Source organism: Schistocerca gregaria, chromosome 1, assembly GCF_023897955.1.
Source record: "Schistocerca gregaria isolate iqSchGreg1 chromosome 1, iqSchGreg1.2, whole genome shotgun sequence".
NCBI lineage: Eukaryota > Metazoa > Arthropoda > Insecta > Orthoptera > Acrididae > Schistocerca > Schistocerca gregaria.
In genome coordinates, this window is record NC_064920.1 from 719,151,665 (window position 1) to 719,164,908 (window position 13,244).

Genomic DNA, 13,244 nt, shown 5'->3' on the forward strand with positions numbered 1-13,244 from the left:
CTCCTGATGCAAGAAGAATTGCTGTATTAAACAATGGCACCTGTATAGGTTATCCCTCATCATATTCCAGTTGAAATAATTCCTGTATATAATTCTCGATATTCCCCTTTCCAAACTACATCTCATCAACATTGCATTACTGTAAGTAATTTCAGATCCATTTATGAAAAGATTAATATTAAATAAGTGAAATCATTTAGCTAGTTCTGATACTAGACTATTGCTCTGTATGCTCCTGTTAATGATCAAGGTCTACAATCCACTAGGTGAAATGGGGGATTTTAGTTAGTTGTTGGTTTAAGTTTAGTATACTTACATAGATTACAGAGTTTTTGAAACTAAAAATACATAGGATTGAATAATTGCTGCTGCTTACTCTATGGTTAATAACAATATTTATATATTAATTAATAGTGAGATTAAATTTATTAATATAGAGGGTCATGTGTTTCCTAATAATGTTAGTAGTGAGTGTCCTTCAAGTATATATCTAGCCAGCCAAATTGTTAATGTTTCAGGCTGAATAACATTTCTAATTGTTTCAATTAAATCCATGAATGTTACTAAAGAAAGAGATTGTCATGAGGTACCATATTTGTAAATATGTGGTTGGCATAAGTAATTCATCCAAATAATATAAATCTTGAAATGAATGCTAATGCAGCTGTACATGCTCTAGCAGCAAAGGGAATTCTCATCATTGTTCTTCCAGATCTCCATCGAGTATTATTTTTTGTTGAAGGAGCATTATTGTCGATTATTTAAATGCATTACTGCAATTTAGTCTGCTGGTCAAATTGAAACAGCAATGTTTTGTTACCACTTATCGTTTAGAATATAGTTTGATCTGTCAGAATTAAATGTTTCAAACATCTTTTTACAAAAGTCCAAATTTTGTGTTTTCAGTTCCTTTGCTTGATGGTGTGATATCTACTGATAGCTAACATTTTTTAGATGAAAATTCTTGTGAGAGATCTGAAAGGGACCAATGACCGTAGCAGTCTGGTCCATTTAACACCCAAACAAACCAACCAAGATCTGAAAGATGCAGTAGCACACAGACTGCGTGCATCTTGCTAAATCGATCTCAAAAGTAGGGAAGCGAATTTCTTTCATATCTGAAATGACTATACCTCTCAGATACTATTGCCTTCAAAAGAGAGCTACCTCCAACACAGAGGATTGCTCATCGAACTGAACTGTATCGTACTACCAGTACAACAGTACAGAGCCCTGTAAGTTGAGATCTGAAGCTGTGTTACAGTTGCGTTTTCTTCAAGCATGATCCACCTATTGTTGGATAAATGCAGACATTAAACTGCAATGTAATTATTTTTTATCTATGAGTTGTGATGCTTTGGCGCTTTGAACATTGAGGCGTTTAGCTCATTCAGTGTTAATGCTTGTGTGCACCAGCAAGTAAACTTGTGCAAGTCTTTTGCAGGAGGTATTTCTGGAAGTTCTGTGATGAAAAACATTCACTGCAAGTCGATGTCCAGAAGTTTCATCGACTTCTAGAAGAAGCTTCCGCAAGTAATTGGCTTCAATGTAGTGCAACTTGCAGCAACTACCTGCTGAACTTGCCAGCTGCCAGAAGTTTTCTTAAACGTATGGAAGCTCGACATATCCCACAGATGCTCGATTGGAGACAAGTCCAGAGATCGTACTGACCAGGGAAGTTGCTGTACTTGTTGCAGAGCATGTTGAGTTTCACAGGCAGTATGTGGGTAAGCGTTATTCTGATGGAACGACACGTCACTTTACTGTTGCAAGAACGCCAATTGAGCAGATCTAAAAACACTCTGGACGTACCAAGCACTGGAAAGTGTCCCCACTAGAAACAGAAAATGCGAATGAGAGTTGTAGCTTATTGCACCCAGATAATAAGACTTTGGATGGAGACAGTGTGTCTTAGGTGATTGCTCTCTACGCGACAGGGCTCATCAGTTCTACATCATATGCACAAACGACCATCACCTGCATACAGCAGAATCTGTTTTCATCACCAAAGACCGCAGTATGCCGTTACATATTCCAAGTGATCCTCTCATGGCACCAATTGAGCCATGCACATTGATGCTCTTGTGTCAGAGAGACGGGCTAGAGATGTTTGTGCCTGTAGTTCCACTGCTAATAACTAGTTTGCAACAGTTGATGTTGACACAGCTGTCCCAGCATTGTTGCACAACTGGCACGGCATGTTCAACTTGTGTGGCAGTTCTCCAAAAGGAAAAAAACCACCACTCATAAGGCCACAATTTGACCCCTTTCAAACTCGATCGGTTGGCTGTAGGATGCACGAGTGTGTCTCTGTGGCATGGTTGTCTGCTCGCTTCATACGTTTTGCACCAAATTGAGCTTTCTGGCTGTGAGCATTCCCTAGTAAAGGGTAGGCACAGGTGGCGTTCTGATAGCTTTACCACTGCGGTATCTGTTGGAGAACAATTTTGAATCCATTATTGAGACATCTACTATATCTCAGGTGCCATATGGCATCATGAGATCAAAACCGAACTCGTCTTTCGAGCTGCTCATTTTTTTACAGTGTAGAATGAAAAAACAATACGCTTTCAAAAATATTGCGACAGATTTTGGCACAACGGACGCCGAATGCGCATCAAAATCATAATTTACCCCCTCAATACAGACAAGAAGTGAACAAAATGATTAAACCAAAAATTGGACAGAGTGTGGATGATAAGTACATCACTAACTCAGAGTACTTCGATTCACTGAAATTATGTTTCATTTCTGCTCACGCAAGGAAACAGGATAATTTGCTAAGTGAAACAAATTTTATATTTTACAAGTAGTATTTATTACTTTCATTACAAATGTATATGCATGCTTACATGGAAAACCTCAGCCCAAATTTAAAGACATCAGTGTTGCCAGTCTTCTTCCCTTTTGGGAATGTACATTTAGGGGGCCAGTGGTACATTTGTTTCTGCCCATCTGTCTTTATACCAGTCTCTTTGAGTTTGTGAATCTTGAGTGTCAGATGCGTCAAGTGATGCATAAGGGACTTGCCGCATTCCTCTGTCATTAAGAATTTGTAGACAGCACAAATTTTCTTCATAATTTTCCTTGATTTTTTTGAGTCAATAGAATTGCAGTTTGTAATAATTTAAATTGTGTGCAGATAAGTCCAAAAAGGGTTTCAAACGCATTTCTTGTTCTAGAGAGCTGATACCTAAACACTTGATTTTGAACTTTTTGACCCCTAAAAGGATAAGCCTTTATGACATATTTTTTTTAAATCAAATGCACCATCAGCAAGAATAACATGTGTTGCCTGAATAGTTCTGCCTTTAAAAATTCGAGGAACTGCTAAATTCAAAGCTTTGTTCCAAGATATTCTGACAGTTTACATTTATTAAAAATGCCATCATTAGATATTACTGGTAACATCAAAGTATACAACTCCATAGTCAGGTCCAGCTGTGTTAATAGCTCAATAGTGTGCATTTATAATTAAAGTTCACTTTGCCTTCTTTCTTGGCAGCCTTTATGACTACATGTTTGCCATCCATAGCAGCAATACAGTCTGATAAATCCCATCTGCTTAAAAAAAACATTGGCAACTTTCTAACCATTCTTCTTCTCCTGAAGGTACCTAAAAATATAGAAATCAGGAAATTTATCTAAAATACTTCATATGAATACTAAGAAACGAATTACTCTATCCTATTTACGAGGACTATTTGGAAAGTAAGTTCTGATTGGTTGTGAAATAGGAACCACAGTGAAAATCAAAAATGTTTTATTTGCAACAGTTAGCTACACCTTCCAGCTACTTCTCTACAGGGTCTCCATTTCCATTAAGATATGTATTGTGGCATTGTTTCAATACTCTCATCATATAAGGCAGCCAACCTTACTTTCTGCCAATTCTCTACACTGACCTGCTATGTGTTGGTTGTAACAAAATGTCTTCAAATCCAGCGGTTCATTTGAGCACAGATGACAATCAGAGGGAGCCCCTGCAGTGTGCGGGAGAGAATTGTCATGAAGAAGGGTCTGTATGACATTTACATTGTGTGTGTTTGAATGAAATCAGGCGAAATCTGTCACAGTCACTCATACTTGGCGGGAGACGCTATTTAGTAGGCAGCTTTACGCGCTCACTGTGCGCTCAGTAGTGCAAAGAGCAACGTGATGCGATCGATTGATATATTAAGACACACTGTCCAACACATGTGGAACTTCATCGGATTTTCACTTTCGCGATCGATCAGAACTTACTTTCCGAATAGCCCTTGTATTTCAGATAGCGGATACAGATAACAAAGAAACTGAATTTCACACAAACAGACCTATTATTTCAGAGGAAAGATACGTAGAAATAGAATCCAAAAGGACAACATGCAAAAAGAAGAGACTGGCACAGTCTGTTCCTGATGCTATTTTGAAAAATATCTTGGAAATGCTGCAGAAACCAAATGATGAATTACAAGTATTTGGAGATTACGTTGCTTCAGAGAGTCGAGCACCGAAACAAGAGCAAATAAAAAAAAAGTTAAATTATAGAATCCAGAAAGTTATTTTGGAAATTTTGGTTGAGGTTAGTAGTTGCAACATTTGAATATCTGACGACAGAAATTTTATTGCTACAGTGTGCACTACATAGTATGATGTTATTTTATCTTATGCCGTCGAAGTGAGTCATTCAAAATGTTCTGCTTAACGGAATTATTTGAGTGAGCTTGTGAAGTGTCAAAATACTAACCTTTAAATATTCTCTTTTCAAACATCTTTATAGAGCCTCACAGCAGTCCAGTACGACTCGAGAAATCCTACAGACAGGCACACCAAAGATACGTGAAGGAGTGGTAGGACTCTGCTGAAAATATATTAAATAAATCAGTGTATGTAGTAATTCTAAATAAATACTCCGTTTTTATATTCAAGTGTTTTTAGCCTCTTACCTGTTTGCTAAAAATCGAAGGGCAATTGAAAAACGGTCTCTTGGCGGAAGAGCGTGATACATTTTCGTATATTGTTTTCTATTATTTCATACTTTTATAGACAATAGTTGTTCAAAACTTGCATAAGACATTCTCAGGCAGTTTTAAACTCAGCAGAGTCCTCTGGTTTTAGCTCGTTCGATGATCTATTCCGGAAAAAAAGGTACGCCTTTGTATCCGCTTCTTAACGGAAACATTTCTTTCTTTTCTTAAAATTTTGTTCGTCGCATTTTTTCTTCAGTAATAACAGTGGCACTCCCACTTGCCTATCTCGTAACGTGACTCTAGTGTAAACACTACCACAATGTCTTGAAGCAAGTTCCTACCCACTTATGCAAGTTTTTGATCTACTGTAAACAAGTCTTGCAGACAGTACTTGCGTAAGTTACTTGCTTCTAGTGGACTCATGTTACCGGTCCAGTGTAATGTTGGTAGACCTGGGAGTGTGGCGTGGGCAAGTGTGGGATACATTTGAAATTAATACGTTTTGTGTTGGTTTATGTGTGTGTGTAATGTGGTGTTTATTTTGAAGAAAAGTTTCTGATGAGATTGAAATGTAGTATGAAGTTTAGGAATAGATGTTAAGTATAGTGGGCAATGATCAGTCAATATGTCACCGGTAACGAGTTCAGCTAAATCAAAAGTAATGAAAAACTCTCATTTTCATTCAGAGCAATCCACAAATACAGAAGACTCAGGGGATGACGCGGTAAGAACTGACGCTGTGTGCTGTGGCTTTGAATTCGTGGATCAAGGCGAATTATGAGATTAATTAAAAAGAAATATTACCTACGTGCATTAACCAGCGATTTGATGACATTCATGACAGCTTTAGGAATAAAAGACCTAATTTTGAGCATCAGGTGGATAACTTTACACGGTGCGAGTGAGTCAGTGGTAGTGTTTTTGTCGTATTGGCGTGATTCACAACCAGTGGCATGTGTGTGATTCTGTCATACTGTCGGTACCGCCGTTTGTGTGTATTATATCGCCTGATTTGGGTAAATTGCATGCATAAGTGACGCATGCGTTTGTTTGTGCCCACACAGGTGTTGTTTTGTTATGAACTCATGTGTTTAACTTTGCAGATATTACATGCATGTGCAAAGAAGCCTTGTATTGTGGGCATACTGCTTTCATTTTTATTGCTTGGATTCTCGATTGAAGTCGAATACCTAATTTTGCAGCCTAAATTACCATTGTATGATTATACTTTTTGCTTGGATACATGAATTACTTTCTGTTAGTGAATAGAGGTACAAAACAGTTAATTTACCAAGAAGAAAATTTGTGATTAATTCGTTAACAGTTCGACGTCTTGTACAGGCCCAGGCTAAATGTTTGGGCCACCTCCATTTCATTGTAATTACTGTCACAATGATGTCTTTTGCTAGTCTGTTTCCAAATCCACTGTTTTCCTGTCATGTCAAGTGATTGCCGATATACATATCATCATACCTTGTTAAACAACACACCTCAAGTACTTGCCAATATTCGTATCTTCATACCTTGCGGAATAACACTCAGTTCACCAATTTTTTTCGCCACTACATACAAATTCCAAGCCATTTTTTAATCTTGTGATTATTTTCTTTACTGCCCATCCAGTCGTCTTCACACGCACCAAATACCTCATGAACAAGTTACATGATTTCATTATGAACTTGTAAAATCTTTTACTCAGTGTGTTATTTTTTTATAGTGTGATTGTAGTTGATTTTCAGGGCTAGTAAAATGCCCGTATTAAGTACTTCAATTAACTGTTGTTTATCTTCAGCCGAGACGAATGGTAGTGACTTTACAAAAATGAACATGGTTTGTAAGTATTCTATTAAAGCATACTGCTCCTTAAATTTCCCAATTTAAGGGCATGTGAATTTCCTTTTGTATTGCTGAGAACACTTTGGCGACGACACCTCTCTCAATTCTTAATTCCACAATATCCTGGTAAAGTGTAATGGGAGCTATAACCTCAGATTATGTATTTTCCCAACACATGTTGAATCAGTGCCCTGTTTTTCAAGGGTTATTCATTAAAGAACTTTCCAAAAATTATGAATCTCAAATCGATAATTTTCATATTTATTACTGACTATTACAATCTTGTTATTGTAGCCAATTTGTTCTAAAGCGACTTTTGAAGCTTGCCGGTTCATCTGTCTGATTAAGTTACTATGTTTTTTTCTGTGATATTGACAATTTTAGTGAATATCTTGTAAATAGTGGAGAGGATGCAGATGTATCTATAGTTTGTAAAATAAATTACAAGTTCTGACATACTTTTTTTCAGCTTTTATCGGTAGTATTGAACCATCATCTTGTGCTGTTTTTGTATTTATGTGTCAAATGGCTTTATGTAAAATTATTTTCATTTTCAGCTCTCTCTGATCTGATTCTCTCTTAAATTATGCCAACATTTACAGAGATAGTTAAGTACTTATATTGTTTCCTTTCTGTTAGTGCCATATTGACCAATGAAACTTAAGATCTAGGCCCTACCTAAGTTTCTGTTTACTTTTCTTCATACTTTTATCATTTTGAGTAGTTAATCTTATAAAATTTTCAGTGTATCATCTTGCATCCTCTTGAAGACATTTCCAAAGTATTTTGGATAATTCGGATTATTCTTTGATGTTCCTAGTATCAGTTTCTTAAGTTCTCGTCTCTCTATTATCAGTAGTTGCCATAGTCTGTTTGAGATTATCTTTTTGCTTTATTTGTACATGTAACATCATTTGTTGCCTTAAGTATGTTTATTCAATAATTGCCAGTTTCTTGTATGTCTGTATATCCTTAATGTTGTAGATGCTATATTCATTGCTTGAATATATCTAGTGAACCTTTGTATTCTTAAGTAAATTCTGATACTGTACGTTTCTAATATTTTGCCTGATGAGTCTTGATGTACTTTCGATCTGCATCTGAATATCCCTATTGTCTTTTGAAAGTCTAACTTGTTTATGACTGCCTCATCCTAAACAGTTTCTTTATTCTTGGATAAAATATAGTCAGTTATATTTTAGCACAACTTGCTAGCTAAGTGATGGATTACCTGATGTTTAAAGCATGTTACATGCTGGAAATTGAATTTAGTGAGTTCACAATACTCTTAGGAAAAAAAAAAAAGAAGCAACTTTTGGCTGCAGTCTATAGCAAAGCCTGAAATCTAATCTAAGTTGGAAATTGATAATTTTTTTCTGACTTGATGAAGCCAGTGAATGTGTTGTGACAGCATGAAAGTATTGTTCAACCCATAGTTAAATTTATGACACCACTGAAAACTCAAATTCCGTACTGTAGTCTGATATGCCCATGTTTTAAATATCTTTGAAGATGTTAATAAAAAGAATACCCCTCGTCCAGAACTGATGCCATCCACACTGGTGTCTCGATAGTTTGACAGTTGAAATATATATGAAAGTCCACTTCATAGGTGTTCCAACTAACATTGCTGCTTATCACTTGTAAGTCACTAAAGGTAAAAAAAAAAAAAAATTAGGCTCCGTGTAAGAAAAAAATGTTAATAGTGGTGACTCATTTGCAATATGATTAATACTCTTCGGGGGAGGGGGGGGGGGGGGAACACATATTGTCACTACTGTTCTTTGTCATAACTTTCAAATTACGTCTTGCAGCTACCTAGAGGTGCTCTATAGTGAGGTAACATTTGCTGCAAATCTTTTTATTTTTCATGGATGTAAGTGGGGATGTTTCTTAAATGCGATTATGTAGTCTGTGTGACCTGTTCTGAAAACATTGTTAACTGGTGGAAAACAACCATTGCAAGTGTTAACAAGTAGTTCATTATTTTCTTTCTTTTAGAACTATTAATTCCAGTTAATGTGCGCTCTACTTAAAAAAACAAGTTCGGCATTTGTGAACATTAAACACTAAAAACAGCACATTACTTGCCCATTTCGGTCATCTGATGTCATTAGGCTTATTACAAACATGTTCCACATCATAACGGTTTTCCGTGCTATTGATCAATTGAACACGTGACTAACTAACTAGCTGACTGTATATGAATTGTTGGAGATGCCTATGTTAATAAGACCACTGCTTGCTCATAAAAAGGCTATGTTTCACTTGGATTCTTGTTTTATGGTGAACACTTTGTGTTTTGTATGTTGCTTTACTGATGGGGAGGGGGATAAACAGTTATGTGGCAGCTGATAGTTTGGTTGTGGCTCTTAGCAGTATCAAACATTAACTGTGAAAATTAATAACTTTTACCCTAGCAACCTCTTTCAGGCTGTGAAATATCAAGTCAGTGCTATAAATTGTCTGGAGGAGATTGCATTTCAAAAATTAATGCACTAGAGTCTTGCTAAACCGACCATTTCTCGCACATGCGGGTGCCCGATTAGCTGAAGTACTGGATTTTTGAGTGTGTCTAAAATTTAGTGTAAACACATAGGGATTATACTTTATCAACTCAAAACATACATTCATTTTTACAGAAAACTTGGTCCTTGAGTGTATACGAGGGTTGGAACTTATAGTGGCAACTGTTTATTCACAACCGATACAAAAAAGTTACATGTTTGCACCAGTCCTTCAAAGTAGTCACCAGCATTGTGTAGAACCTCTTGCCAGGAATGTGGAACGTGTAGTATACCGTTAGCAGAGCCTGTTCTGTTGATGGTGCGAATGGAGCGGTCTACTGCCTGTCGAATCTCTGGAACAGTTTTGAAGCGAATGCCACAAATTGGTTCCTTCATCTTCAGAATCAAATCAAAGTCACAAGGACTGAAGTATGGGGAATATGGTGGATGGTACAGTACTTCCCAGTCCCATCGACTCAACAGAGCAGCCACAGCTTGCGCTGTATGCGCATGCGCAATGTCATGCAAAATGATGGGTGGGTTGTGCAGAAAGTGTCACCACTTCTTTTGCAAAGCTGGTTGCAGGTGATGCTCCAAAAAAGAACAGTAATAATTTGCGTTGGCGGTCTGCTGTGAAGGAAAATAATGCATTAGCATAACACAATCACAGTCGTACACGAGAATCACCATAACTTTAGACTGCTCCATTCGCAACATCAACAGAACAGGCTCTGCTGATGGTATACTATGCCTGGCAATGGGTTCTACACAATGCTGGTGACTAGTTTGAAGGACAGAAACAGGTGCAAACATGTAACTCTTTTGTATTGGTTGTCATAAATCACTCCTTGTTTGTTATTTTTGGGCCTAAAAAATGGAGTTTTGAAAATTTGGATACCAAACTTTGGAGGTCATTTTGACTGGTTGTCTTTGAATTTAGGGTATTTTGTGTAATAGACAATGTTGTAGGGGACAGTCTTTTAAAAACATTTCAATGTTGTAACTTAACCTAGGGCAGAGATATTATATTTTTGCTAATATCTCTAAACTGAAACATCAACGCACACTTACAAACGAAAATGGCTGCCATTAGTAAAGGTGAAAGGTAAAATTTTTTAAAAAACTGTTTTGAACTTCTCAGTTATATGGTAATAATCATACATAAAAAATTAAATTACTTAAAAATGGTGAAGTAACCAACTTAATTGTTATTGGACCATTTCATTTGGATTGACCCAGCTATGTTGTACATTCACCCTACCTTACCATTGCCTATCACGACTTCAGTCCTTGGTCTTGTCACAAGTCTGCATTTTCTGCATCCATCTGCCTTTTTCCTTTCCACTTACTCGTATTCACCCTCCCAGATTTTCACCACTTGTTGCTGGTTCCTAGTTTTTTAACATCCCACAGTTGCTCTGCCCTTCTGGTCTTTCTTTAACTTCCGTTCACCTTCTGTTGGTCATTTCCACCTCCTTTTCCCTTTTCAGTATATCTTTCCCTTTCCATTCTGCACTACTGTTAATCCCACCGGTGTTCCAAACCAATCAGTCTAGTTTGTTGTTCTTTGTCTGGACAGGCCATTTACTTTCTAACACTTCAGACATGAGTCAGACACTACCAGCTACATTTCCGACATTAAAATAGCTCAGCAAGGAATGCACACATTACTCCTTATTCCACTAAAGACATTTGTTTTTTGTCAAGATAACATGGAAACAGGCAAGAATAGGAAGGGAAAGCAGGATGTGTGGCAGTTGTCTTTGACGTACAGGTTTTGTCTGAATGCTATTCAGTACCTGACTGATAATTAAGATGTGTTGTTGTTGTGGTCTTCAGTCCCGAGACTGGTTTGATGCAGCTCTCCATGCTACTCTATCCTGTGCAAGCTTCTTCATCTCCCAGTACCTACTGCAACCTACATCCTTCTGAATCTGCTTAGTGTATTCATCTCTTGGTCTTCCTCTACGATTTTTACCCTCCTCGCTGCCTCCAATACTAAATTGGTAATCCCTTGATGTCTCAGAACATGTCCTACCAACCGATCCCTCCTTCTGGTCAAGTTGTGCCACAAACTTCTCTTCTCTCCAATCCTTTTCAATACTTCCTCATTAGTTATGTGATCTACCCATCTAATCTTCAGCATTCTTCTGTAGCACCACATTTCAAAAGCTTCTATTCTCTTCTTGTCCAAACTAGTTATCGTCCATGTTTCACTTCCATACATGGCTACACTCCATACAAATACTTCCAGAAAAGACTTCCTGACACTTAAATCTATACTAGATGTTAACAAATTTCTCTTCTTCAGAAACGCTTTCCTTGCCATTGCCAGTCTACATTTTATATCCTATCTACTTCGACCATCATCAGTTATTTTGCTCCCCAAATAGTAAAACTCCTTTACTACTTTAATTGTCTCATTTCCTAATCTAATTCCCTCCGCATCACCTGACTTAATTCGACTACATTCCATTATCCTTGTTTTGCTTTTGTTGATATTCATCTTACATACTCCTCTGAAGACACTGTCCATTCCATTCAACTGCTCTTCCAAGTCCCTTGCTGTCTCTGACAGAATCACAATGTCATCGGCGAACCTCAAAGTTTTTATTTCTTCTCCATGGATTTTAATACCTACTCTGAATTTTTCTTTTGTTTCCTTTACTGCTTGCTCAATATACAGATTGAATAACATTGGGGAGAGGGCTCAACCCTGTCTCACTCCCTTCCCAACCACTGCTTCCCTTTCATGTCCCTCGACCTTTATAACTGCCATCTGGTTTCTGTACAAATTGTATATAGCCTTTCGCTCCCTGTATTTTACCCCTGCCACCTTTAGAATTTGAAAGAGAGTATTCCAGTCAACGTTGTCAAAAGCTTTCTCTAAGTCTACAAATGATAGAAACATAGGTTTGCCTTTCCTTAATCTTTCTTCTAAGATATGTCGTAAGGTCAGTATTGCCTTACGTGTTCCAGTATTTCTACGGAATCCAAACTGATCTTCCCCCAGGTCGGCTTCTACTAGTTTTTCCATTCGTCTGTAAAGAATTCGTGTTAGTATTTTGCAGCTATGGCTTATTAAACTGATAGTTCGGTAATTTTCACATCTGTCAACACCTGCTTTCTTTGGAATTGGAATAATTATATTCTTCTTGAAGTCTGAGGGTATTTCGCCTGTTTCATACATCTTGCTCACCAGATGGTAGAGTTTTGTGAGGACTGGCTCTCCCAAGGCCGTCAGTAGTTCCAATGGAATGTTGTCTACTCCGGGGACCTTGTTTCGACTCAGGTCTTTCAGTGCTCTGTCAAACTCTTCACGCAGTATCGTATCTGCCATTTCATCTTCATCTACATCCTCTTCCATTTCCATAATATTGTCCTCCAGTACATCGCCCTTGTATAGACCCTCTATATACTCCTACCATCTTTCTGCTTTCCCTTCTTTGCTTAGAACTGGATTTCCATCTGAGCTCTTGATGTTCATACAAGTGGTTCTCTTATCTCCAAAGGTCTCTTTAATTTTCCTGTAGGCAGTATCTATCTTACCCCTAGTGAGATAAGCCTCTACATCCTTACATTTGTCCTCTAGCCATCCCTGCTTAGCCATTTTGCACTTCCTGTCAATCTCATTTTTGAGATGTTTGTATTCCTTTTTGCCTGCTTCATTTATTGCATTTTTATATTTTCTCCTTTCATCAATTAAATTCAATATTTCTTCTATTACTCAAGGATTTCTACTAGCCCTCATCTTTTTACCTACTTGATCCTGTGCTGCCTTCACAACTTCATCCCTCAGAGCTACCCATTCTTCTTCTACTGTATTTCTTTCCCCCATTCCCATCAATTGTTCCCTTATGCTCTCCCTGAAACTCTATGCAACCTCTGGTTCTTTCAGTTTATTCAGGTCCCATCTCCTTAAATTCTCACCTTTTTGCAGTTTCTTCAG

The 13,244-nt window shown here is 37.5% G+C and overlaps 1 protein-coding gene across 2 annotated transcripts in view; it reads left to right on the forward strand.

Annotated features, from left to right (window-relative positions):
• Nucleotides 1–5,359: 5,359 nt before the first annotated feature.
• LOC126266630 (polycomb protein eed-like) overlaps nt 5,360–13,244 on the forward strand; it is a 75,193-nt gene continuing 67,308 nt past the window's right edge. Inside the window, exon 1 of one of the 2 annotated variants that reach the window (XM_049971002.1) lies at nt 5,360–5,676. In XM_049971002.1, the coding sequence (XP_049826959.1) occupies nt 5,578–5,676 (99 nt within the window). In that variant the 5' untranslated portion in view covers nt 5,360–5,577. The remainder of the gene's footprint in view (nt 5,677–13,244) is intronic. The other variant, XM_049970992.1, reaches the window with a different exon arrangement.